The 26,641-nt window shown below is 44.5% G+C and overlaps 1 protein-coding gene across 4 annotated transcripts in view; it reads left to right on the top strand.

The window, feature by feature from the left end:
- SORCS1 (sortilin related VPS10 domain containing receptor 1) overlaps window positions 1-26,641 on the top strand; it is a 519,072-nt gene that overhangs the window by 483,704 nt on the left and 8,727 nt on the right. For all 4 annotated transcript variants that reach the window (XM_044240472.1, XM_044240471.1, XM_044240469.1 and 1 more), the window contains exons 22-24: window positions 2,299-2,411; window positions 5,025-5,156; window positions 14,273-14,372. In XM_044240472.1, coding sequence (XP_044096407.1) covers window positions 2,299-2,411; window positions 5,025-5,156; window positions 14,273-14,372 — 345 coding nt within the window. The remainder of the gene's footprint in view (window positions 1-2,298; window positions 2,412-5,024; window positions 5,157-14,272; window positions 14,373-26,641) is intronic.

Genomic DNA, 26,641 nt, shown 5'->3' with positions numbered 1-26,641 from the left:
TATGTTGTCAGTAAATCTCCTGGTCAACAGTTTGCTATTAATAGTAAAGCTTTTAGGAATAATTGCGGATTTTCAGCTACCAGGGTGAGGCATTGCATCCTAAACCATACATTGTTCAAAGGTGCAACCGTGTGTGTGTGTGTGTGTGTGTGTGTGTGTCTTTATTACTGGTGTTCACCTTGTGTAGTACTCCCACATGCATCCCCTGCTTGTTGAGTAAACTTAAGTCTAACACTCCGGTGTCCTGCTACTGAGCTTGTTAAGTTATTACAGAAAGAGCCACGTTATTTTTCTATTGGTGTCTTTTTATTAAGATAAACAGCTTCCCTTACACATGATGTTTCCAGTTTGGTAAGAGGTTTGGGGAGAGTGAAAATGACATCAACTTACATCTTTAAAGTGAAAAGTTAAGACTCAGTGACTCATTCCTTGGGACTCCCATTTACATGCTACTAATTAAGATGCATTTCATTATTCTTCATCAGAACTGAAGTGGTGATGTTCATACAGGTGACCAGTGTCTCATAAAACAGTCACGCTGCGAAAAATACGTCTTTGAAATAGGCTAACTGCCGTAATACACTCCTTATAATTTAAGAGTCTTCAAAGCCTGTGTCTGATAAGTCTTTAGCATTGTTAGGAAATGTGCAAGTGGGCTTTTATGTTTTCTGAATGTATAATCAGCATTACCCATGTCACAGAGCCCCTACTGAAACATGAGGACATGCTTTAAACAAGAAAGAAATGTTTGTTGAATAAGTCAATGCATAAATTACAAGACAGCCTCCAGTGTTATGTAATTATTTATTTAACAAATTTATTAAAAGACTAGCTAATAATCAAAAACCTACCATGTGCTTGGTACCATGGAACAGGACCAGGAACATGGGTCTTCTTGTCCTTGCTGACCTTATGTCTCTGTGTGGGAGACAGGCAGTAAAAACAAAATAATTTAAGTGGCAAAAAGTGCGAAGATGGCAGATAGGGTCATATGATGAAAGGTGTCTGAGGTAGCAGAAGGGAGGATAACTCAGGCTGCTAGTGGCAGAGTTTCTCCTGGGAGAAACTGACGGATGATGAGAAGGAGCCAACTATGCCGTATCTGGGGGAGTGGAAGTGTGCTCGTATGGGAAGGAGCACGGCAGCACGGAGAGGTCCTGGAGCACAGAGGAGCATGGAGATAGGCAGCAGAAAAATTCTGCCCTGGCTTATGAGGGATGCTGAAGGCCGTGGTTAAGAAGTTGATTTTTTTTTTTTTTTTTTCCTAAAAGCCACTAGCAGGTTTTAGGGCGGTGACATGACCTGACTTGTCCTGGGCTGAGTTCCCCATTGCTGGGCTCCAAAACCCATCACGGCCTTGGGCCAACACCATGCCTCCCAGGTGCTGAGCGCAGTTAATGACCGAGTGTGACAGACATATGAAAGCGGACTCATTCCTGGCATGCAGGGGACTCCTCCTTTGCTGACGTGGCTCAAGGACTCCCTGACAGTCCTGCTGGACCTTCCTCACACTGCAAGGCAGCCACCGAGCCTTCTTCCCTCTCTCCCACAAGTGTCACGGATGCTTCTGCAGGCTGCAGTGTGCTCCCTCCTCAGCCTCCCCATCTTCTCCTCCCAACACCCTTACTTTTGCAATCTTATCCTACTCTTGGAAGCACTGAGATGAACTCAGGGATACAGAGACAATTAACAAATTTTTGGAGCTAAGGAGTTTAAAATTCCGTGAAGTAAAACTTCCATACAAACACAACATAGGAGCGGAATGACTATAGGAATAATTATAACCGTGGAATCATGATTATAATAATCATACAATCCTAGTGATAATGGGAGTGTGTGCCAGACACAGTAGGGCCATGAACAAGTACCCTGAACCGTGGTGGAGGCAAGTATGCCATCGGTAAGTGCTCGAACAAGAGCTTGAACATTGCGTGCGTGGCGGAGAGAAAGGGTGTGTGTCCTGCGGGAGGGACAGAGCACAGAGGCCCAGGGTCACACGCCTGAGGCGCACCCAGGCTCTCTGAGGCTCTAGTGTCCTCAAGCGCTCAGTCTAGCATGGGGACCAGCCGGCAGAGGCCACAGAGTGAGGCATGGGCCAGACCTGGGGCTCTGGTTTTGTAAATGAGGGCTGGGGGAGACAGCAGATTCCAAATGGACTAGTAGATTCGCCTTCTAGAAGTCTCTGTTTGGTGACTGTGGAGGAAGAGGGCCCTTTGTTAAGGCTTTGCATAAAATATCTAACATGCTTTTGAGAAAACTAGTGGCCTCCAAGTCATCACCCGACTGTTGTATCCCCAGAGGAGTTCCGATCCCTTCGCCTGTCCTTCTCTCCGAACCTGGATGACTACAACCCGGATATCCCCGAGTGGAGGAGGGACATCAGCCGAGTCATCAAAAAGTCCCTGGTGGAAGTGAGTGCAGACGGTTCCTTCTCTTCCGGGGACCCTTCCCTCTCTGTCCTCCACGCGCTGCACCGTGAGGGGTCCATGGGCCAAGAACTGCCAGGAAAGAGCCAGAGCCCCTGAGAGGTGGGGCAGGGGCCCTGCCATCTGTGTCGCTGATCCGGGCATGGGCAGACACAGCCGAGGGGCTCCTGGCGGGGGGATGAAAGTGGGGTCAAACACACAGTCCTTGGGCCTTGTGAAACTTCTGCTTAGAGCAGAAACACATGGGAATTTGTGACCATCCTCTTCCTACGGCAGGGTTCATGCTCAGCTCACTAGCAAGTGCACAGTCAGCCCCAAGGTCCCATACTGAAGGGCCACGGCGAGAATACCGTTAGTGAGGCTCAGCCGGTGACGGTCAGTCCTCTCTCTGCCCCTGTTTTTTCAAAGGCATGTCTCCCCCGCCACAGCCCCAAGAGGACGGCTTTATTGTCCTCATCCTGTGGACAAAGCCGCTGAGGTTCAGAGAGGTTAAATAACTTGTTTAGGCCTCACAGCTGGTAAGTGATGAAGGCAGCGAAGTGAAGTGAAGGTTCTGAGTCCAGGGTCTGGGCTCGTGCTATGAAACCCGGCCCCCCGTGGTTTCCGGAAGAACGGCGAGGCGGTGAGTTTTATCCCTATCTGAGTAAGCACGCCACCCCCTGCAAGCAGACACTTTCATGAGTGAGGTCAGGAGTGGAATAAATGCTCGTGGAGAGGCTCAGATTTATGGTGCAAGCCCAGAAAATCAGAAACGAGCTCTCTCTCTCTCCAGGGCATCTTCTTAGCCTAACAGGAAAATCAGCGCAAGGTGTTTCATACATCGTGCCCTGGGCGCAGCACTGGATGCCTTGTGACACAAAGTGCTGGTGGGATAAAGGCATTCAGGTAAAGCCTGCTCAGAAAACAGATCTCACCTCAGCCTGTTGGCAAAGGGCTGGCCTTCTCCATACCCATACCATGGTCTCTGTTGACAGTAATGTCACACTGATGGTATTCCCCAAACTCTGCTCCGTGCTTTGCATTTTTTAGCACATTTAATCACAAAAGAAGTAGCTTATGATGTAGCTGCTGTAATCATTCCCATTTTACAGATGAGGAAACTGAACATGGAGACTTCAGGGGGTTCCGGTCGCGGCCACAGTTAAGAGTCAAACTCTGGAGTCAGTCTGCCCTCCTGGTTTCCTAACCTCTCCATTCTACGGCCATCCTTTGCTTTCTCACATGGAGAAGCAGTGATGCATGGAACAGTGGGGTGGAGAAAGGCTGCGCCTAAATGCCACCTAGCCTTTGTCTTCATGACTCAGCATCCGCCACCTCCATGTGGCCAAACATCATGGCCACCAGGGGGCGCATCGACTAACCCGCAACAGCCTCGGGAATCGCTCCCTTTGCCTTAGGAGCTGTTGGTCCCTGGTGTAACCACTGGTTTCTCTCCTCTGCTGTCCAAGAGAGATGACGTCCACACCTCCGTGAGCCCACAGCCCCTTTCCTTCCACCTGTAGCGTTCTAGAGATCCATGGAGCTGCCTGATGCCCTCGGGGGACTTACCAATCAGGCATTAGCTCAGCAGTGACCTGTCTTCCAGGCTGCTCTCTCTTCGCGGTCGTAGTCTAGGGATCACATCCCCTGGGCTTCTACCTTTCTACCAGCTGTCCAGAAGCCTAGAAATTACTGCGCATCAGTATTTCCAGGCTGCTGCGTAGCATCAGCTTGACGCAGAATAGACCATTTGGCTCAACATCTCTCAGGACAGGGTGTGCTGGGGCGGAGGGGTGGATCCCTTCCACTAGCAAAGGCTCCTTGTTCACCGCATCTCAGGAGGCAGCGGACCCGGCCCTGGTTCCTAGCCTCCCACCCCGTCTTTGAGATGAGCAGTGCACTTGGCTACTTCCTTAAGCCCTGAGGTACCGAACTGTCCAGCAGACTTGAATAAACCCTCCCAGAAGTACAACCCCCGGCCAGTTTATTTGCCGTTTCCTTCCTTTTTCCTGGGTAACAGAGTGGGGTATAAAAGCAGTTAACTTTACCTCATCCAATGGGGTTTTTCTGTTCACATTTCACAGTGAAATCTTTAATCAGACGCCATTCGAACAGCATTCTTGGACCTGATGAGGACGATTCAGACATAATCTCTGAGTTTAAATCGGGGAGGGCCGTAGAACAGCACGTTAGCTGTGACGGGGGCTGCTGTGTGCTAAGTATCAGGCGACGGGAGGCAGCAGAGCCCTGCTGAGGGAGGGCTTCCCGGTCAGAGCCAAGCTGCAAGCTCTGCGTCCCCACACGCTACCTAGATGGCCTCGAGCCACTGCTGACCCTCCTTGCCTCTGCCATCTCTTTGGCAGAAAGTGAAGCAGGACCCACTCCATCAGGGAGAGAGCGCTCTCTTAGCCCCCGGGTACCAGAATGCACCACCTGGGAGAGCCACCGTCACAGGCTCCAGCCGCCGTGCCCCATGCCGTGTCCCTTTCCAGGAGGCTCGTGTCCTGCCTGCCTGCTTGCCTTCCCCACCCTGCTCCCCTGCTCCCCGTGGACCACTCCGTGCATCCTCCCCGCCTCTTCTGTGGAACTTATGTGAGCTTCTGTCTCTCTCCCTCTCAGGCCACAGGCATCCCAGCCCAGCACATCCTGGTGGCGGTGCTCCCTGGCTTGCCCACCGCGGCGGAGCTCTTTGTCTTGCCCTATCAGGATCCGACTGGAGAAAACAAACAGTCGACTGAGGACCTGGAGCAGGTGAGTCCCCCAGGTGACATTCAGCGTCCATAGGAGCCTGAGCCACAGCCCCGCTGGTACCTGACCCCCCAAGCACGGCACTCTGGGGGATCAGGCTTGAGAATGAGGGCGCTGACCATTTGTGGTCCTCTGTTCGCACCCAGAATCCAGTCACTGGAACTACAGCCTCACAGTCAGGCCCATGCAAGCGTGGTTATTGGAGGCGGTGGCTCACCTCCTCAGAAGGTGTCTCCATGCTGTAGATTAGAGTTAGACACATCGGTATGAAAACGGGCCAAGATAGTAAGTGGGGAAGAAAGCAAGTGGCTGAATAATACTTGGAAGTCAAACCCGTTTATTCTTTTTTTGACTTGAATCACAAAAGTGTCATTAGAGTCAAATGACATGTGATGCATGATACTGTTTTTAAAAGGTATGACTTTTATACATACACTGAACCCTCTGTATCTCCACCAAGCCAAGAGGACCTGCTCTGTGTTTATAATAAATGAAGTAATCTTGGTTCCAGACCACCTCAGCTGGCTGTGTGGGGTCCCTCTTTTCTTCACGTCCACTGCCTTCTGGAGTAGCTGCCTCTGCATGTGTGTGTGTGTGTGTGTGTGTGTGTGTCTCCTGCCCCCTTACATCTCTTCTCCCCATCTTTAATCTGTGTAGTGAGGTTGATTATTACCTTGTTCTTCTACTTTCTCTTCTTCCTCTTCCCATTCTCCTTCCCCTCCCCCTTCTTCATCATCCGTTCAGTTAAAATCATCAGTCTTGGTCTGGTTACCCTGCTAGAAACGACATGAATTTGGTTTCTCAGTGCTTTCTGGCAGGAAGATTAAAAAATGGGATTCTCTTCTCAGACTCTGAATAAATATTGGCTTTCTCCCCTCCAGTATGTGGAGTTTTTCATTTTGTTTAGAATAAGCCCAAAATCTAGTCGCACGATCTCTCGTCTTTGAAGATGGCTTGAGAACCTCCTATGACAGGCTTATTAACAGCAACCCCAAATTACAGCCTGGCTCACCTCCTAGCACACATCCTCCTTTCAACGGCGCTTTCTCACTTGGCAGAAGGCTCACCTCGGTAATTTTCTCCATGCGCAAGTAACGTAGGACAAAGCTGTCCTGGAAAGCCCTGGTGAACTCCATCTCCTCGAGAACTGCTGTTGAAGAGCCCTCGGCAGGTCGTCCATCGGATTTGCATCTGACCCCACTCAGCCCTGGCACTCGGCTTCCCGCTATTTTCCACAAATTATTATCTGCACCTGCAACTTTGTGGGAGAACGAAATGGATTGCTTCTTATCCCCGCCCCGCTGCGCACCTGCGGGGAGGTAGATGGGTACCTAAGGGCCTGAGGTATGAGCACATGCCATCGTTTCTCCTCCTGGAAATCGTGTCGAGCTTCCATGAAACTCGGGTTATAACCCTTTCAGGGATGGAAGAGAGTCCAGACTTAGAGCCCGCTGATTTCCGAGGCATCTCATCCTCTGGGCATCTCTGTTTCTCACACTTACAATTGTTTTTTGTTTTTTGTTTTGTTTTGTTTTGTTTTGGTTTTTGTTTTTTTCTAAAAGATGTTTTCTTGAGAAATCTAGGAAGAAGAGGGGTATGTTCTGTAAAGTTTCTTTTGCTTGTGTAGGAATGTGTCTTGTTTGGACTCTTCTCTGGAGCTCTTGTTCCCCTTCATTCTCTCTCTCATCTGACCACCCGCCTCCAAAGACACGCTGAGAATGGTGGACTGACCCTCTCAGGCTGCCTGGTGTCACTGAGTCAGAGGTCTGAAGCTGTGTGACTTAGCACTTGGCTAAGTGCTGAGTGCTTAGGTAGACCGGTCGTTTTCTTAGAGAGAGCACAGGGGAGTGGGACACCTGGGGGCTCACTCAGTTAAGGGTCTGGTTTCAGCTCAGATCATGATCTTGGAGCAGGGCACCTGCTTCTCCCTGTCCCTTTGCCCCTCCCCTGGCTCAGCCTCCTGCTCCCCACCCCCCCGCAAATAAATAAAATCTTAAAAAAAAAAAAAACAGAGAAGTGGAGAAATTAAAAAACAAAAAACAAATTTTTAGTTTTAGCTCTGATATCCATTGTATCTATTATTTATAGACAAAGTAATTTAGGACTAGAAAGATCATGTAAATGAGCCAAAGTGACACAATCTATAATATATAATCTATATTCATAAGGTGTTTGAGAGAACAAGACATGACATGCAACATACTTGACTCCTAGTAAATGGTCAGTAAGTGATAAATACATTCTGGATACATTTGTAGCCATCTCGAAATAGGAAGAGGATATACGGAAATGCAATATAGGAGTTTAAGCTTGTGAAAGACTATTTGGTACGGTGAAGGGCACATATTGGAAGCAAGAGGCTGGCGAGAATAAGAGGATGATGACCGCATGAGGTTATACAAAACGGAGAAGACAACGAGGACAGTAAGAAATGGGAGGAATGCGCACGACGGATGACACAGGAGTGGGGGGGCCCCGTCGGAGTTTTCGTGCGCACTTGCAGCAGGAAGGAGAGCGAGCTACCAGGCTAGCTAGCATCGTACGTCTGTTGAAGGAAGTTGCAGGAGCAGGAGCCTTCCCTGGGACTCTAACCAAACAAGTGCCCAACCAGGCATAGAAGAATGAGTGTCTTTGTCGGAGCGGATAGTCTTACCCTGATTTAAAATGTGCGGTAACAAAATCTACATATAAAACTGAGCCAGGTGTTGGGATGCTGAGAAGTGGGCTGCCATCGGAAACCGGTGGTTTTCAACCTCCGAGGGTTCTTTGACCCTTCTCTCTGACACAGTCCCTTCCCAGAGACGGCATTCAGGCCCCAGCACGGAGAAGTGACTTGCCCGAGGTGACACAGCTCTTCAAGAGAAGGAGATGCTACTTGGGTTTCCGCAAGGAGCTCAAGCCTGTGGCCCCCGACTCTGTGCACCTCCCCCGCCCCACCACTGCAGACGTGGATTGGAAGCCGCTTTGCTTCCGTGGGTCCCAAACGACCCAGGCTGGGGCACCAGGAAGTGAATGAGAAATGTTTTGTTTTGAGTTTTTGTGTCTTTTTTTTTTTCTTCTTTTAACTTCTGATGCAGTTGAGAGGGAGCCGGTTCAAACCAGTTTAAGCAAAAACAGTGAAGCTAGGAGCTTATTTTGTGGAGAGGTCCAAGGATACAGTTCAAGCATGGGTTCCTTCAGTGAATTCAGAGCCACTCAAAATGCCACCAAATACTCCCCTCGCCCTCCCTTTCTCCATCTCTTCTCTTTGTTTCCCCATGGGGAGTCTGCTTGAGAATGAAGCCAGCGGGCAGGAAGGCAAAGATGGCCACAGGTGGCCCCTGCTTCTGTTTAGCTGGCCTGTCAGCCACATCTGAAAATCAGTGCCTCTCTCTCTCCCAAGAGCAACACTAGAACTCCCGTGGACAGTTCTCGCTGGCCCGGCCTGGGAGAAGTGAGCATCTCTTACCTCGTCCCTGAGGTCAAGGGGACAAAGTGCTGGCTCCAACCACTCAGATGTTTTATGGGCTTCCTGGATCATGGATTCAGGAATCCTCTCCAGAATCAAGTGGACAGAGAGTGGAGAAGGACATGATTCCCCACAGAAAAAAACAGGGAGAGAGAAGTAACACCAGCCTGACAAAAGCAGCTGATTCCCTTTGTAATAAATTCCACAGAAACTTTAAAGGAATGCAGAGCAGAACCAAACAGCAGGAGGAGATGCTTCCTGCCACGTGCCCCCCACCCCCAGCCCTCCCGGAGTCAGGTCTGCACTCCAAATCCCAGCTGGAACTTGGGAGGGGCTGACCTTATCCCTGTCTTGATGCTCGGGCTCCTTTTTTGTAAGCATACTACACAAAACCCCCAGTGGGGGAAGAAGTGGGACCCCGGCCAGATGGGCCCATGGAAACCTGCAAGGGGGAGGCCCCGGCAAAGGGCTCTTGGCTCTCCTCCCTTAGCCTTCCTAGGGGAGCAGCCATGCTGGCTCAGATCAAGCTATCTTGTCTGTGAAATAAATTGAAAATTCCTCACAGTGAGAAGTACTTGACCCTGTTATCGGGCTAACGTGGGCAGGGTTAATCAAGTGACCTCTGTCTTGGAGGGTTCTACCAGTCTTTACTACAGATCCCTGGGGAGCGAGAAAAGGCTCACTTGCCCTTAGCTGGCCTCATCAGGGAGAGCACATCCTGCTGCCCCAGCAGTTCAGGTATGGAGCAACGGCCCCCCGCCCCCGCCGGTACTCCCTTGCTTCTCTCTGAGTCCGAGTCCGCAGAGGGGAACAGATTTGTATCTGGCTGTCCCGGAGGGAGGAAAGACCATCATGTTCTATCGAGATTGTTTGTGACACTGCGCTGGAGAGATAGGGAGCCTACATGTTGTCTTGCAGGATCCTTAAAGGGCATGAAACATTTAAAAAGAAACAAGAAGATTGTGGAAAAAATGTCAACCACCAACACTGAATTTCCTCCTTGGCTGTTTCTGTTACCATATACCTTTGATCAGTGGAAAATCCAAAATCCAGAGAAAGGAAAGGTGCCTCGGCAGCATTTTAAGGAATTCATTTAAATGGGAGCATTTAAAGGTTCATTATGAACTGTAATCGATCATCTCAGGCTATTACCCATATAATCTACCCTGTCCAGATTTTTTAACATGGGAAGTTCGATTATAGAAATACCCTGGAGTTCCCAAGGAAGACCATTAAAATAGGAAACTGTAATTGGAAGGTGATCAGGTAAAAGTTGGACTGGAAGGAATACAGCCAAGGGAAACAAATTTAGAGCTGGTGATGGGGAATACCGGGAAGGAAATATGTACAACCCAGGTGTTTCTTCATTATATGACCCAGGAAACTTCTCAGACACTTTAATCAAGATGGTTCTCTGCTGCTAACAATGAAAGGAATTGGGTAAGCTAGTGTTAGGTAGAATGAGTGTTTGGTTCCCTTGCCGGCCTCATGATTTTATCCAAAAATTACGTTGTATGAATTGGAAAAGCTCCTCCTTTGTTGAATCCGAAAGGAAGATTCTTCAACTGCTGTTTCAAAGGACCTTAATAATATAATAAATAGGATCAGGAGTGACGAGGTGGGTTAGCTCCAAGGTCATTACAGGCAAATATCTCTGAACATGGCACCAGAATGCTATTTACGTTCAGTAGGGTTTGCATTCCTCCTGCCAGCTTCAGAGATAAATGTTAGCATTCTGGCTTTGTGCAACTTTATCATTGAGAAGTCTTCCAAAGACCATTTCGCATCTATAGCTTCACCTTGTACCACTTGTTTGGCTTATATGTTTTGTAAATTTACCTATTGTTCTGTTCTTAAACTTACCGGTTTTCATGTTTCAATATTTTACGTGTTTCATTCTTATAACCTGAAAGTGTTTTCTCCTATTGGTTACATTAAACATTGATTCAGCATTAAATTTGCAACTTGTTGGCAGCCATCACTGCTGTTGACTATTTCCAGCTCATTTCCTGCTGGATACATGGTAGGCGGGTACCTGTGTGCCTTTTCTGTGGGAAGAACCGTGTGACTAATTGTGGCCAATGAGTTGGGAGCGGAAGTGATTTGTTTCCCGGCAAGGGGAAGTATTCAAATGCTGGTTATAGACCCTGGAGGGCTCCTTTTCCCTCCTGTGGTGCTGTGGACAGAAACATTGGAGGGCACAGCTCTACCAGCCTGTATCCCTGTGTGATCTTAATGAACACAGAACCACCATCCTCCTGTGGTGGGTATGAAGTGTGACGCAGAAATAGACCTTCATTGTTGGAACCCTCTGAGCCTTTAACCCTGTTACCCCAGCCTAACCTAGCCTGTTCTGATGTCCGTACTTACATTTTATATTTTGTGAAGAAGATACAGAAGAGAACTGGTGCTTTCCCTGTAGCCGCTCCCTCCCACTACTCCGTGCTGATGGTAACTATCCGAGTGTTTTGATTGCATCCCCACTGTCTTTTTAACGGGTACTTCAAGGGAAGTGTGGGCTTCCCTGGAGTCCCAAGCAGAGTCCACCAGTGGGCAGATACCAAGGCTAATAGGTTGTTTCTTTGGTCGTGATTGTTTAGAAAGAGAATAGAAAATGGACTACGTAGGAGAGCAGCAGGAGAGGGCTCACGGCACAAAGCGTATGTGCAGTTTGCTAAGACAACACGCTTTCACTGGCCGGAGAAAGAAAAATAAATATATTGAACCGGCTTCAACGAGTTCGGTGTCCCCGGAGTCACACCTTATCCCACTTAGTCTCTGTCATGCAAGGTTCTGTTCTCCCCATGTAGGCTACAGTCACCTGCCCTCCAGATTCCAGTTTATGCCACACTTTCACAGCCAAAGTCTCTCCCAACAGTACAGACTATATTGACTGCTGAGCAGAATACGGCAGTCCAGGGGAGAGGGCTGGCAATTGCCTGTTGGCGCAGCTCGTACCGGGCAGCTGTCCTGGGACTGGGGTGATGAGTGCGCCTCAAAGACGAATAAGAGATGGCAGCATAATTAATGAAATGCTGCAGTGGTGGTTTTTTTTTTTTTTCTTTAATTTCTGAAACCTGCTTAGCCAGCCCTCTTCCCACATCTCTCTTGCTCTCTCCTTTTTTCAGCTCGTTCAAGGAAAATGTTTTGAACAAAATGCCCCAGCATTAGGAATCAAACAAAACTGAAGTCTGGTGTCAGCTCTTCAAATATTAACTGGGTAAACTTAAATGGGTCCTGTAAGCTCCATGGTCCTTTCCATGGAGACACCAGCACTAACGCCTAAAACATTCTCTGTTAGAAAAATACTGAGACATAGGCAGCTTTGCCAATAAAAAGTGTTCAGTGCAGATATATTATGTATATGGTGTATATACTTGGGTATATTTTATGTATAAAATATATAACAACTCATGATCTGATGGAAAATACAAAATAAACAATTCTTCAAATGGCTTAAAAAACATTTGAAATTGTAAAAGTCTGTCAACAATTTTGTACTCATTTATTTGAGTAGAGAATTACACGGTTCTAATTGAGATTATTCTTGTATGCGATGTACATTTCATTTAATTTTGTTTCTGTGAGTAATTTCTTCCCCGTAGAAACGTGTTCTTTACTGTGTGTCCTTTCATGCAAGTTAAATACATGAAACATACTTTCTGCTACCAGATTATCTTGGCATAGCCTGCTTAGTTTTATACATGATACAGATAAATCCAATGAAGCAATGTTATAAACCAAAACAAATCCTGGAAGTTAATTATTTTCACAAAGAATTCTCTCAGAGATTATAAATTAGAAATCTGTTGTTCTGATGGACGCTTTTTTCTGGTTTAGTTATTTGTACCTCTCACTTGAGGAAAAAGCATCCTCAGGAATAAGAAGTAAATCTCACATCAACTGGTTGAAAGAGAGAAGTCTTTCTCTTGCGAATACATATTTCCCTCTTGGCCACATGATGGACTCTGCAAAGCAGTGCAGTTCATAAATTACTTCTGAGAAGTCTTTCCCATTTGAGTTAAAATATTCCTCTGCAAATATAAATATAGATATATACACATATATATGCATATGTATGTAAATGTGTACATTTCACACACACACACACACACATTCCTGGGTGTGTGTCTGTTTCATTAGCAAAAACCTTGCTGAATGACCTCTACCAAAAATCCTGCCAGATTCCCATAAATTTACTTACCAAGTAAATTATAAGGTAGAATACAAGTCTATACATTGCAACACTTTAGAGATCGCACAGGGAAAGTGTTCTGCACAGTCTGTGTTAGAAATCTATTCCTGTAAACCTGGAGCATTCCAGAAGATTCCCAGGGCCCAGGAAAAAGAGTAATATAGAGCCTACTATAGAAGAGAAAGTTGTTTTCACCGTAAGTGTCTCACAACCTTGTTTTTCTGCATGGTTTGCCAAGTGAAAGTATTTGAGATGCTGAGTTTGCACAGGATCCCAGGTGCTGGACCGCGGGTCACCGACAGTCGTCCCAAGTTCCTGTGGTTAAGCAAAGTTCATCTGCAGGGCAGCTCAGTTCCATTACCCATCGGGGGTCTGCCAAGGACTCTGCTTCAAAACAAAGCCATCAGGCCCTGCTTAATTGATAAAAGGATCAATCAAAGGTGTCATTTTGGCTACTCAGTAGGCTGAGTGAAACTTGACACATTTTTATAGAAGAAAAAAAAGATTGTTAAAAAACATCTAATTAGACGTAAATAGCATATTAAGTAAAATATTAAATTGATGATTAGAATATTAAAAATAAAGTAAGATAAAAATAATAGGAGTGTGGTTTTCCCTGAAATTGTTTTCAATTTAAATTTCAATTGCTTTTCGGAAATTGTTCAGAAAGGTAAGAAAATGGGGTTGGATTTTCTACTTTAAACAAGTGAACAGAACAGAGTTTTACCTTTTCTGTCAAACCTACCTTTATGCTGTTACTACCCAAATATGGTTCTTTGCCCTTTGTTGAGGTTCACTATTTCAAGGCCCAGAATCCCATAGGTCTGCCCAGTACACACGGGTGTCCGCCTGGGGAGTAGGTTAGCTAATGTCCATAAGCAGGGAACAAGGATCGGCCAATGCATCACTTAGATTGTGCCTACAGTTCGTTCCAACTGTATAATTTATTATTTTAGTGGAACTATATTTGCAGTTCAGTGAATATTCATAAAGTGTCTATTCTGTGAAAAACCACACAGTGCAGTCAGGGGAAGGGGAAGGAGACACAGAGAGGAATGGGATGGAGTCCACTATCAAGAAGTAAAATAAATGTATACAAACCTCCCCAGAATGGATAAATTGTACATAATTACTTCTTTTAAGTCTTCGTGTATAATAAGTGCTCTTTCAAAAAAACTGGAGGTGAGATTTCTAGGATAACACAGGATAGTTTTTTTAAGAGAAGAAATGTTTGCATTTACTAATAGTGTGTCCTGTTTTGTAGCAATTAGGATGTAAACTCGGGTCATGCTTTAAAAAATCACTGTGTGCGCATATTCCAGAATAAAATCTCAAAATCACACAAGACTCATTTCTAGAATTCATAGGTATCAGGTTAGGCTGCCTTGGTAAGTGCAGTAAATATTTCTCAGCCTATTTGTTTCTTGGAAGGACTAGCACTTTTGGAGGCACTCACTGTAACCCTTCCTCTTTCAGATATCAGAACTGCTGATCCACAAGCTCAACCAGAACTCGGTGCACTTCGAGCTGAAGCCTGGGGTCCAAATCCTTGTCCATGCAGCCCACTTAACAGCAGGTCAGTTTCCATCCAGGTCCCTGCTCCTCACACGTGGCTCTCACAAAGGGGGATCCCAGTCTGCTTTTTCAGCATAGATGAAATGATGGCACTGCTAATGAGAAATAAGGACACCCGTCTTTGGAGGTTCCCTTGCTTAAGGTTTTTGCCCTCATGGGGACCCATAAGACAGCAGCATAAGGAGACTTTCCTACTTAGTCACTGGCCAAAACTGTCAGGCAATCACCTAAATACTTGCTCCTTATCAACAGGAATCTTGAAAATAAAGTTAAACTTACAATAACTTTTTTCCCCGATCTTTTGGCAAAACCTTAATTTCAGTTATTTACGTTATAAAGAATTTTCTTTATTTGAGTTTTATGATAGTGAGTAGAAATAACTGGAACTTAAGCACTGCACAGGACCATAACCAAGATAAACCCTGAGTGGGTCATGTATGATCTTAGGATCATTAATCTTCTATATTTTCTCAGCTACATAGAAATCTCAGTGATAATTCAGATAATTCCAAGTGTATAGAAATAGATACTATTGTGTTACATTAATACTAAATTAACAGTATTTATTGAGTACTTATTCAGAGTATAGTTCTGGTGCTGAATGGAATACAGAGGCTAACAGGAAATGGTCTTTATCCTCAAAAAACATAATCTGAATGGAGTGTGGTGTCATTTGGTGGTAACAGTTGTGGTGGTGTGGTGGGGGGCAGGAAATGGGCAATGGTGGGGTATCTCAATCAGTACAATAAATAAATGCTTAGATAGAGAGGTGATACAGTTCAGCACTTAGATTTTTGCAATTCTGCAGCCAGATCATTGGTTTCAGTCTTAGTTCCCTCACTTGCCCTGTAGACCTTGAGAAGAGACAGCTTCTCAAAGGCTTCAAAATGGCACCAACACCTATGTCTATGAGGTTGTGCAAGGGTGAGGTTAATTCAGTCAGTGCACTTCGAGTAGTGCCTGGCACATAGTAAACTATTGTTTTCCTTCTATTTTTTATTTATTTTTTTTATTAACAATTCAGAATTGTGTAGGAAATTTGAAAACTGGAGATTCCGGGGGTGTGCCTAGGTGTAGAGGAAGACCAAGTAGGTTGGCTGCTGGCCTCTTTTCTGTTTCTTTTCTGTTTGGATCATCTCTCTCTCTCTCTCTCTCTCTTTAATTTATTAGGGTTTCATGAAATACTTTGTTTAGAGAAAATCCCACAGCCTTAAAACCAAAAATAAATGCTTAAAAGTCACTGTTGTGACCACAGGATGGAAGAGGAGCATGGAAGTATACCAGGCTGCACTTTGTCCTTAGTTTGGTGGGCTCTGGGAAGTCATCAGGGTGTTTGAATGGCAGTGGGGCTGACTTAGAGTGTCCCTTGAGGAAGGTGACTCTTAAGAGCTGAGAGGATTGAGGAGGGCTGGTCTTGTATTCTCCAGCCTGCCATCCTAAGTCATCTACAGAACAGGCATTTGGAGTGCCTCCCCACTCTGAGCCAAGCGATGTTCTCAGCATGGGATAGAGTCTGTACCTTCATGAAGCTTCCATCACTGGGGAAGGCTACTTGGGGAACAAATTAATAAGCACTACTTTCTGAGTTGTACTGCTGGTGAAAATGCCATGAAGAGAAGGAGAAAGTGTGAGAGCATAGAGAACAGTTATGCAAGACCTATGAGAACAACCTTCAAGCCTAAGGCATGAAAGAAAGCTGCCAAGTTATCTCAGGGCATTTGATGATCTAGGTTAGCTGTTTCCTAGCAAAAGGTTGACCTTCAGTCTTTGGTGGACATTGGTGACACATGGCCATTACACAGGGCTGGTTGTACTGGAAAACAAAGTTCAAGAGCATCAGCTGTAGTCATCCTGATAGTCAAGCCACTGACAAATTTTTCAAATGAGTGGCAAGTAACAACTTGAAATTGTTTTAAATAGATTTACTGATTAATTTAATTAGACAGCCCAGCCTGTTTAGGTGGCAGACCTAAACAGCCTCTCCTACAATAGCTGGAGCTACTTGCTCCCTTTCATTTCCTAGGTTGAAAACATTTGAGCCTGATGTTCCATACTGAATTCTGGATTTGAAGGGATGCGGCCAACTATCCCATCCTTCGTAATCAAAATTTGCTTTACAGCTAGACAGCTTCTATGTGAACACTATCTTTAGGCAACATATTTGCTATGGATTATTGATTTATTAGAAAAAACTCCCTTACTGTTTACCAGGAAAGGGGACCATCCTCGGTTAAATTAAATAGAGAAATAACCCTACTCGTCCAGCTCTGAAGGCCACCTGCATTTCATACCTTTGCTTCCACCCATACCCCCAGACTTATCTTCTGTTATTTTATGTGCCTGATTTTTATTTAACTATTTTTCACATCACACGCCAGAAATGGCTCAGAATATCTTGCTGAATTTGGAACCTTATTTTCAATATTACTTAAGGAAGCTTTCCTGTAGTGGTGACTGGTAGAGCTGGGATCAGACTAAAAAAAAGAAAATAGGTATCAAAAAAGTGGTAATTAGCTAAAACTTGTTTAGCCAGGGCTTGGCCAGGGAAACAGATACAGGAAAGACAGGTGAAGGCATCTATGTGGGATTCATAGTTCCCTGTGAGAAGGAAAGTCCATTCCTGGTAACAATGAACGGTTAATTTCACCAATGTAAGTTCCAGATGGCAAGGTTGGGAAGATCTGGAAAACTTCTCCAATTAATGTTCACGGTTCATTCCATCACTGGGAACTTGGGGAACAGGACTCAGATCTCCGGGAAGAAGAGGGTGGCCAAAAGAAGGTATGTTAACTGGGAACTCATGTAAACACACTGATATTTGAAGACTCCCCACAATGGAGATCCATATGGTGAAAGATTATCGAGAGACTAAAATTAAAAAATACTTTGAGGCAAAACCCCAGTGACTATATAGTTGGGAGAAAGGGAGAAGTCTTTTGACTTCCAACCACTGTGTGTCAGTATCATGACTGGCTCGTAGAGTACAGATGGACTTACATGTGAATAATCAGCTCCAATTTGAAGAGTAAAGGGAGAGGACATCAAGGGCTGAGAGAATAATGGAATAGGAAACTTGGTCTGTGTTGAGTGTTGCCATGTTCTTCACAAGAGCAGTAGAGTTGGTCATACCCACAGTGCAGTGTCGCTCTCAGCCTGACTGTCTCTACAAAAGACAAGGCTTATGTGAAGATGGGCTCTCTTCGGTGCCTCTGGTGAAGAGGGAAGCATGTAAGGGATCTGGTTCCCTGGGAGTGCCCCTACGTTGACCCTAGCCATCAGGAGAGTGCCGTAAGTCAGCCCTAGCCATCTGATTGTTGTAAACTATTTGAACAGAGTAGTAGATTGGGTCTACCAAGACACTGGGGGAAATTCTCTCACACTTAGGAAACATGGCACACTGGGTGGGAGATTGTGGATTGAGACACTTGCACACTTTCTCTGATTAAGTTAAAATCAGCACACTCCTGTTTGGGCTAGGAAGAGAAGGATGAAGATACGTGGGGGAAAAGAGGAAACAGTGAGGAAGAGTATTTGATGCCGAACTTCTACCTCACTCCTTTTCCCTTCTTTTCATCTCTCCTACAGGCAGGAAGACATAAAAATTTAAAAAAAAAAAAAAAAAAAAGGAAAAAGGACCACTGTTTGCAACATTTCATGTCTCATAAGCAGGATTGCTAATACCTTCCCAGGGACCATTACAGCCGCTGCTGCATCCCATTAATTGCCCAGCAGATGTTCGGCAGCTTTCTTTTAAAAATGTTTGAGCCAGAGTGAGAGAGGCAGTGCATAATTTGTTTTGTCTCCAAGGAAAAAGAGCTGTCTCCTTTCAGGAATTTACTGGCCTTATTTTGTTTTTCAAATTCAGTTCCCTGTTTGCTTTTATGGGAGCACTAGGTAAGCACTTCTCGGTCCGGACGTCATGAGAGACTGGACGTAGGCTGTTCGCCCACGTTCTACCTGGGAATTCGTTAGCTTTGGTGTCTACACGGATCTCAACTTGGAACCAGTCCTTGTTTTGTTCTTAGTGATTCCATGCTTCTCCCTTTCTCTTCAGTTCCTCCTGAGAGCTTGGCCACTCAACAAGATGTTTCTGAAATTCTCTTTGTGGAAAAAAGGGATTTGAAATTACATATGAATAGGGTGAGAATGAGAAGTCCTTAAGGAGAAGTTGAGGGAGGGCTGGGACCTGCATAGCTCTTTTCTTCGGCTTTGGGGACCTGAAAGCATCCGTGTTTAGCAGACAAAGATCACGATGTTACACAGCCCAGAGAGTGGGGAAAAGGAGTAGAAATCGATCAAGCCAGGCCCTTGACTAGCAATGCTGGTGTTCTGACTGAAGTGTACCTGTCCTCATGCTGTTCCCAAGCGAAATACTCTTCCCCCAGCCACCAGCTCTCTCCATCTCTTGTCTCTTTGTATTTTAAGGGTCAGCTCAGGGCCAGCATTTGCATGGTGTCTTTCTAGAGACTTTACTAGAAAAAAACTACTTTTACTCTTCTTATCATCTATCCCTTCTCTGAACCCACATAAATTTTTAAAACCTATATTTGTCTGAGGATGATGATGGTAACCATTGTACCTCGTAGAGAACACACATGTCTCAGGTGCTCAGTAACTTTGACTTTTATAAGTAATTAGGTGTGTAGTCATATATTCAAAATCCCATTCCCTCCGTTAACCTTTAGGTTCAGTTTACTCAATTGTGAACCTGCTCCCTGACATGCTGCTTCTTACCAAACAGCTGGTGAGGGGAGACTTGCCTTCGTGTACCCAACAAGCATCTGAGAAAAATGCATCTCATGTTTCTCTTACATCAGGAATCCCCTCAGGAAGTATGATAGTTGTTTATATGCACATTGTGGGAAATGAGCAGGTTGAAGAAAAATTAGAGTTCTGTATCTCAGAATAAGAGAACCTAGAGATGGAGTGAGAAGGAAGCTATTCCTGAAGGACACTGTGGCAAGTCTGTGTTTCAGCCTTTATCTCCTTGCTTTGGTCACTGGCGGGAGTGTTTCCCCACATGGAAGAACAGCTTCACTAATGGCGGAGCTCAGGGTCAACACCTTCAATTGCGCTCTCCTGACCTTATCAAACCAGACCTTTTTCACATCTTTTGTGACATCTCCCTGGAGCTCTCTCTCATCTATGCCTTTACCCTGGCCTTCAATTTTTTAATTTGTAATATTTTTGTTTATCTATACTCTTCCACACTTTAAGAGCTATGATGTCACCCTAGGGAGAGTTTTTCCAGTAAGAATCGCAGGATGTCTTCAAATCTAATGCAGAGCATTTGATCTCTGCAGGTACTTATGGAAAAACAAACCTAAGCTGTTAAGAAAATACCCTCGAAATGCCAATAGTTTTCTCATTGCCCCTAATAACTTGGAATTTACTCAAGGGTGAGGTCTGTTTCCAGTTTATCATCTCTTCTTCACAGGCTTCTGTGCCTCACTTTGCAATTACGCCTTCACTCACTCCACACTGGCTCGACCTGAGGCACGAAAATGATTTGCACGAAACTTTACTAATTCTAAGTAAAGAGGAAGGAGAATATTCCATGCAGAAAGCTCAAGAAAGATTAGCCTTTATGTTCAATCTGAATTTACCAAGGAAAGAAAAAATAAGCATGCCACGTTGAGGCCTTGAGGGGCTGTGTTGAGCAGAGGCAAAGCAAGGTGACATGTGATTTCTGTACAAAATGATACACAGTTTGACATGGTTTGGGGTGTCTAGATATATATCCTTAAATACTCCTAATTGGTGTATCTCCTGAAGGTGAAAGTATGAGCAGAAGAAAGAGAGAGGGATAAATTCAGGAAGTCAAATCTGCCATTATTTGATACTCCATTCATATTATAAATGGTTACTCATCGTCCACACAGACTAGTGAGACAACCCTTATTACTGCATTCTTGAAATTACCAAAAATGTTGAATATGGAAAAGGAAAGAAGGGGCAGATGGAAGGGATTTTTAAATAATAAGTTTGGGCAACAGTCAATAATTCTTTCTCTCTTTAACGAAGTATCAGTGCATTTTATAAGACCTTTTCAACCCAAGAGGGAAGAAGAGATGGTAATTTATCTGATAGCGATGGAGACTAGAAGTAGGAGCCCCTTTTTGGGTTGCCACAAATTAGTGGTTCGTGTTGGGTTTGATGTCATCAAACCCAAGGGGGGAAAACCCCATCTGGAGGCTGGAAATAAGAGGTTGAAACTCAGGTGAGCCCAGGAGCAGACTATACATTCAACTCAGAGCTTTGATTTGCCACCTTTTAGCAGGTTCCTGGGTAGAAGGGATCTGCTGACAATGGATAGATCAAAGCCCTGATTCTGGTACAAATCTCCCAAGGTACTTCACACCCTGTATCTTTGGTGCTGTGAGGACCCATGGTCATGAGTAAATTCAGTGATTATATTTGAGAGTGGAAATAGAGGAAAGCAACTTAAAAATGTGTCAGTTCTTTCAAGGTAGAAGAGATGAGCCTCTGCATGAGAATGAAAATTATTCAGCCAGCAAGCAAGGGGTAACACTGACATCTTATTTAGAACACAACATCTAACTAGATTGATTCATACTAAATTACAAACAACAGGACTACAGGGATGATTTGCATTTCCCTGGAGTGATTTATTGGACAAATATACTGAAATTTAGCTGGTAGGGGCTGCTCCACAGAGGAGCTAGCAGAGCTAGAAGGGCTGGAACTGATCCTTCCCTCAAAACAGGTATGGTTGGAAAGATTCCATACAAGCTAGTGTAGACCATCCCAGTGATAAAGAGATAAAGCAGCTGTTCTTTTTTTTTTTAGTTTTATTTATTTATTTGACAGAGAGAGATCACAAGGAGGCAGAGAGGCTGAAAGAGAGAGAGAGGGAGAAGCAGGCCCCTTGCTGAGCAGAAAGCCCAATGCGGGGCTTGATCCCAGGATCCTGAGATCATGACCTGAGCCAAAGGCAGAGGCTTAACCCACTGAGCCACCCAGGCCCCCCCAAAGCAGCTGTTCTTGACCTGACTCTACATCGCGATGATTTCAGCAGCTTCACAAAAATAGAGATTTTTTCAGGTCTCCCTGCACATACCCCGAATCTGAATCCCAAGGAGTCATATCCGGAAATCTGCATTTTTCACAAGTTCCCCCAATGAGACAGGTACAGCCAGGCCTGTCCCCCAGGCTCACCAGCCTCTCCAGCAGAACACTGCACAGACACAACTCCATCTGCACAACAAGGGGAGGTGCACGTGCACATGGCTATCACCAGCAATAAATCCGATTTACAGCTCAGGGCATCCACGAAAGGAAAGGCATGCATTTAACAAAAAAAGAGTCTATGATATTAAGTGCAGGAGGAAATTAGTAATACACATTAAAATCTAATTTTTCCGCGTATCTGGAGCCAACCTAATTGGCAGAATGGGTAGCCGAGAGTGGGAGGAAGGAGAAAAAAAAAAAAAAAAATGGAACATATCTCCAAATCTGAGATCTCCTCTATCCATAATCTAGATGAATGGCAAAGGCCAGCCAAGAACTGTGGCCGTGAGGCAGTTGAAAATGATTAAAGTGTGAACTAGAATCTTAGTGGCAGATGTAATTGAATAGCCATGAGTTTTATGAAAGTTGAACAAATTATATTATCTAGATGCTATTAATGTGCTAGTGTGAGCAGAAAATGATCCATCTGCATCTCCCTGTGGTTTTACATGTATGTGAGAATAAGGGTGCTCTACAGCCTTTGGCTTTCCAGTGGGGTCTCTGCTTTTCAGAGACTTGGATATGTATGATAAGAAATGTGAAAGGTTAATAGTTCTCAAAGGAAGAGATTCAAATTCCAGGTTGAATTAAAAAAAAAAATAATACACGGTAACCTCCCAACCTCTCCTGTCTGTCTAACAGTCCCCTGATTTAAGCTGTTGGGTTTAGGAAAGCTGTCCTTTGTCAAGGGTATGCGTGGGTTTTTAATAAAATTGTTATCTTGTGTGATCTTGGCCCTCTGTGGTTGTTGCTGACTGGTTCAATTTCTTTCTTTCTTTCTTTCTTTTTTTTTTTTTTGGTTTAATAAAAAGATATTATCACGGATATATTAGAGACTTCAGTCTCTATTCAGTCTCTGTATGTTAGAGACTTCAGTTAAAGGGCTTCAGTTGCTACCCTTGGATATGTTATGAGTAAATGTGGGAGGGGAAGAAGAACCAGAATTTCAGCCTAGGTCAGGATGCATCATGAATTCTGCCTGACAGTTTCACATTGAGAAAGATCCTTTCCACTTGAAGGCAAAATTAGCATTAGTCGAGAAGCTTTAGAAAATACGGTATCGTCTAAGCCACATCATTCTGCATGCAGATGCCACATTGTGGAGTGGTGGGGCTCTGAACTGTAAAGTGAAATAAATTGTTGCAGTAGCATTTTCCATTTAGGGATGAAATTAGTACTAGTGAAATTCTTCCACAGCCAATAAATTCATCGTGTCCCTTTAGTCTCTGGTTGCCTTGTTATCTACACAGTTATTATTTATAAGTCTTTGTGAATATAGTCACCCTGGTAGTATTTTTCCTTCTACTTTTTTGCCCCAGATTAAAATATATATATTTATAGATAATTATAAATATATTTATATATAAATGTGAGTGAGTGAGTGTGTGTGTGTGTGTGTGTGTGTATTTTCCCTCTGCAAATGTTTAGGCTTTTCACATCATGTGGATCCACTGGCTTCTGACAACTACTAAGCCATTATGGTGTTATGGCAAGTAAGAACAGATGCCAAGATATTTAAACATACCCCTTTCATCAGTGCAGTTACCTGAATGTGGTACTTTCATAAATATACCAGGGTCCAGCACCGAGGTTGCTCTTTAGCTTTAATTCTTTCTTCATCGTTTTTTTCTAAGATTTTTCGGGACCCATAAAAAAAGTGTTCAATATCTACCTGGTAACTGACCTGAGTTGGTAAGAAACACCAGCTGAGATGTTTCTAGAAACTCTTGGGTGGAAAATGGTCAAGGGGGAGTTATCAGATGAACCATTCAGAGAAAGGGTACAAACATGCATCACATTGGAATTAGGTAGAAGTAATAAGTAGTTAGGATGCACCAGATACAGTTCCCTAAGGGGAAGTCAAGGCACATAGTCCATAGAAATTGGCAGGAAATAGAAGGCAGGAGAACACATGTGAAAGACAAAGAAGACACCAGAATCTAGGACAAGCTATCTTTTAGACACTAAGTGTCTTATATCTAGAGTGATAGGGACTGTTCTGGATTATATCTATAGTGTGTACATAAACTTTAATAGCATTCCTTTTTATTAATAAAGTGTTCTGGTTTAGGACAGAATAGTTAGGATTATCTTACTTATATCCTGCCTCTCTGCCAATAAGGGCAGAGGTCCATAGCAAGAACTGAGTAATATAGAGCCCAAACATAAGAATTGCTAATCGGGCGTTTAACCAATTGAAAGAGAAGAATTTTGAATAGAGAAGGTATCATAAGCTATTGCTGTGTAATAAAGACCACCCAGAAATTTACTGGCTTAACAGTGAGTTGCTGTTGAGTCTGTGGATCAGTTGGATGGTCCTGGTTTTATCTGTGCTCATTGTGTGTCTGCCATCAGCTGTGGGTCCTTGGGTAGGGGGTTCTACTGGTCTTAGTCTTCTGGTGTCCAAGATGTTTGGTGTCTTCTAGAACAGCCTTGATTAGGATAATTAAATTCTTCTCCACATGGTCTGTCATGCTTGATCAGGCTATTCTGCACGTGTTCATACGTAACAATGACAGGATTCCAAGAGAGAAAGCAAAAGTACAGAGGCCTTGAAACTCATGATCGGCACACCCTCATTCCCATGTCATCCCATGGCCACATGCTATTGTCGCCCTAGCCCCGATTCAAGGGATGAGGAAGCAGGTTTCACCTCTTGGTGCGAAAAGCTTCAGACTTAGAATGTGAAAGACTTGGGCACAGAGGGAGGTAGAGAATTGATCCAGCAATGCAGCCAATCTCCACCACGCTCTTAGGGGAGACTTGAAATGCTTTTACGTAGTCTAGCAGGCTCTCCTGAAGTCATACCCAGATTAAGCTACAAGTAGTAATCAAAGGGTGTGTTCTTCTTTTGTTTTTAGTGACCCAGAGAATATAAAGGTCAGACACACTCTAAGATAAGTACTAGATGTTTTAGGAAGGGTGGTAGGTGGGTCCTAACATGCAGTGCTCTCAAACTGGTACACGTCACCGTGACATTTGTAGCATGTGACATGTGCAGATTTCTGGGAATGATTCTCAGAGATGTAATTTTTTTTTTCTCAAGTGAAGCTTGGGAGACTGCATTTTCACACATTCTCCAGGACGCTTCTGATTCAGGTAGTCTGTAAACTTCTACTTTGAGAAACACTTGCCAAAGTAAGCAGGATTTCTTGTCTACTTTCAACCCTAGAAAACCAAAATACATCTTTCTCCTCCTGTCTGTCAATTACTGTAATATGTTTGGTCTTTGAGGTACCCAGAGTTGTCATGACTTGGCCAAGTGACCTAAACTGCATGACTCAGTGTTCTTGAAGACTTATCTTCACTTTCAAACAAGCCACAATGCTTCACTAGTCATTAGTGCCTCCCTGGAATTCTCACACTGTCCGGCCCTTAGGCCTGCAGGATCACGGCTTTATCTTAGTCGGGAGTGGCAGTCCTCAAGACTCTCATGATTCTGTTTGGATTTGAACCAACAGAAAGGCCTGTTGGCCAGGAAAGAGAGCTTTGTAAGTGAAAACCCTTTGTTTTTTTCTGTTTTCTTTCTTTCTTTCTTTTTTATTTTTAAGGTGTTATTTATTTATTTCAGACAGAAAGAGAATAGCAGGGGAAGGGCCAGAGGGAGAGAAGCAGACTCTCCACTTAGCAGGGAGCCCAACTAGATCCCAGGCCCTGGAGATCATGACCTGAGCCAAAGGCAGGTGCTTAGTCATCCAGGCACTCCACTCTTTCTGTTTCCTAAATAAACTTTGTGCCATTCCCATATCATTTTAATTTCTGGAGACATTGCAGACCACATGGATTTTGTGATATTCAAGGCATGTAACTAAAGCCCAGTGTAGGGGCACCTGGGTGGCTCAGCGGGTTAAAGCCTCTGCCTTCGGCTCAGGTTGAGATCCCATGGTTCTGGGATCGAGCCCCGCGTTGGACTCTCTGCTCGGCGGGGAGCCTGCTTCCTCCTCTCTCTCTGCCTGTCTCTCTGCCTACTTGTGATCTCTGTCTGTTAAACAAATTTAAAAAATAAATAAATAAAATCTTTAAAGCCCAGTATAGTTCTGCTTGGGAGGCAGGAGAGTCGAAAAGAAATTTACATTTCCAAACTTGCTTCTGTAAGTTCCTTGACCACAGTAATTTCTGGATTAGAAATGTAGAACTGAATTAGAAATGTAGTTCGGGGTTTCAGAGTCCTAGTGCAGGTAGAAGGTCTCTAAGAAAGTTCCTTTGCTCGAATAAGAACGAACACAAAGAGCCAGGTGTCACCAGCTGATGCGTCCGTATTGTTGACTTCCCAGCTTGGAAATAAACCAAACCAAGGGGCAAGGCTGCAGCAAAGGGGAATGTGGTACTCAGGGTAAAAGCTTTTCCTCAAGCATGTTGTGCAGGACCTTGGTCTGCAAAGGGGCTGTGGCCATTTGATTTGGGGAAATGCTATAGTGAGTTAAATGAGTTACTGTCCTGCAGGACTGTTACAAGCTTTTTTCTTTTTTCTTTCTTTCTTTTTTTTTCTTAGATGTATTTATTTATTTTAGAGACGGGGGAAGAACAGTGGAAAAGGGGGAGAGAGAATCCCCAGCAGGCTCCACACCCGGTGCTGTTTTTATAATCAGCCTAGATCCTCATGAATAGAACATAATAATTCAGTGCATGTCTGAGTCCTGCCAGGATTTTAGAAACAGTGTGTGCCAGCACCCAGACTTAGAAATGTGAAGTTAGCGATACCTGGGTGTCTTCGTCAGTGAAGTGTCCAACCCTTGATTTCAGCTCCAGGTCATGATCTCAGACTTGTAAGGATCCATCCCCACATCCTGCTCTGGGCTGGGCATGGAGACTGCATTGAGTCTCTGTCTCCACCCCTCCCCCGCTTCCTCTCTTAAAAAAAGAAGAAGAAATGCGGGGTCCCTTACAGTACTGACGTATCCTTGCTTTGCTCTGTGTGCAAAATGGCAAGTCAACCACTCAGCATTTTCTTTCAGGCTTCTACCTTGTTTAGGCCGCAACTGGAGAGGGATTCATTTATGCTAATTCCACACCAGAAGC

This window comes from Neovison vison, chromosome 2 (genome assembly GCF_020171115.1).
Source record: "Neovison vison isolate M4711 chromosome 2, ASM_NN_V1, whole genome shotgun sequence".
Classification (NCBI taxonomy): domain Eukaryota; kingdom Metazoa; phylum Chordata; class Mammalia; order Carnivora; family Mustelidae; genus Neogale; species Neogale vison.
Note: the sequence above shows the minus strand (reverse complement) of the source record. Positions and strands in the feature narration are given on the sequence as shown.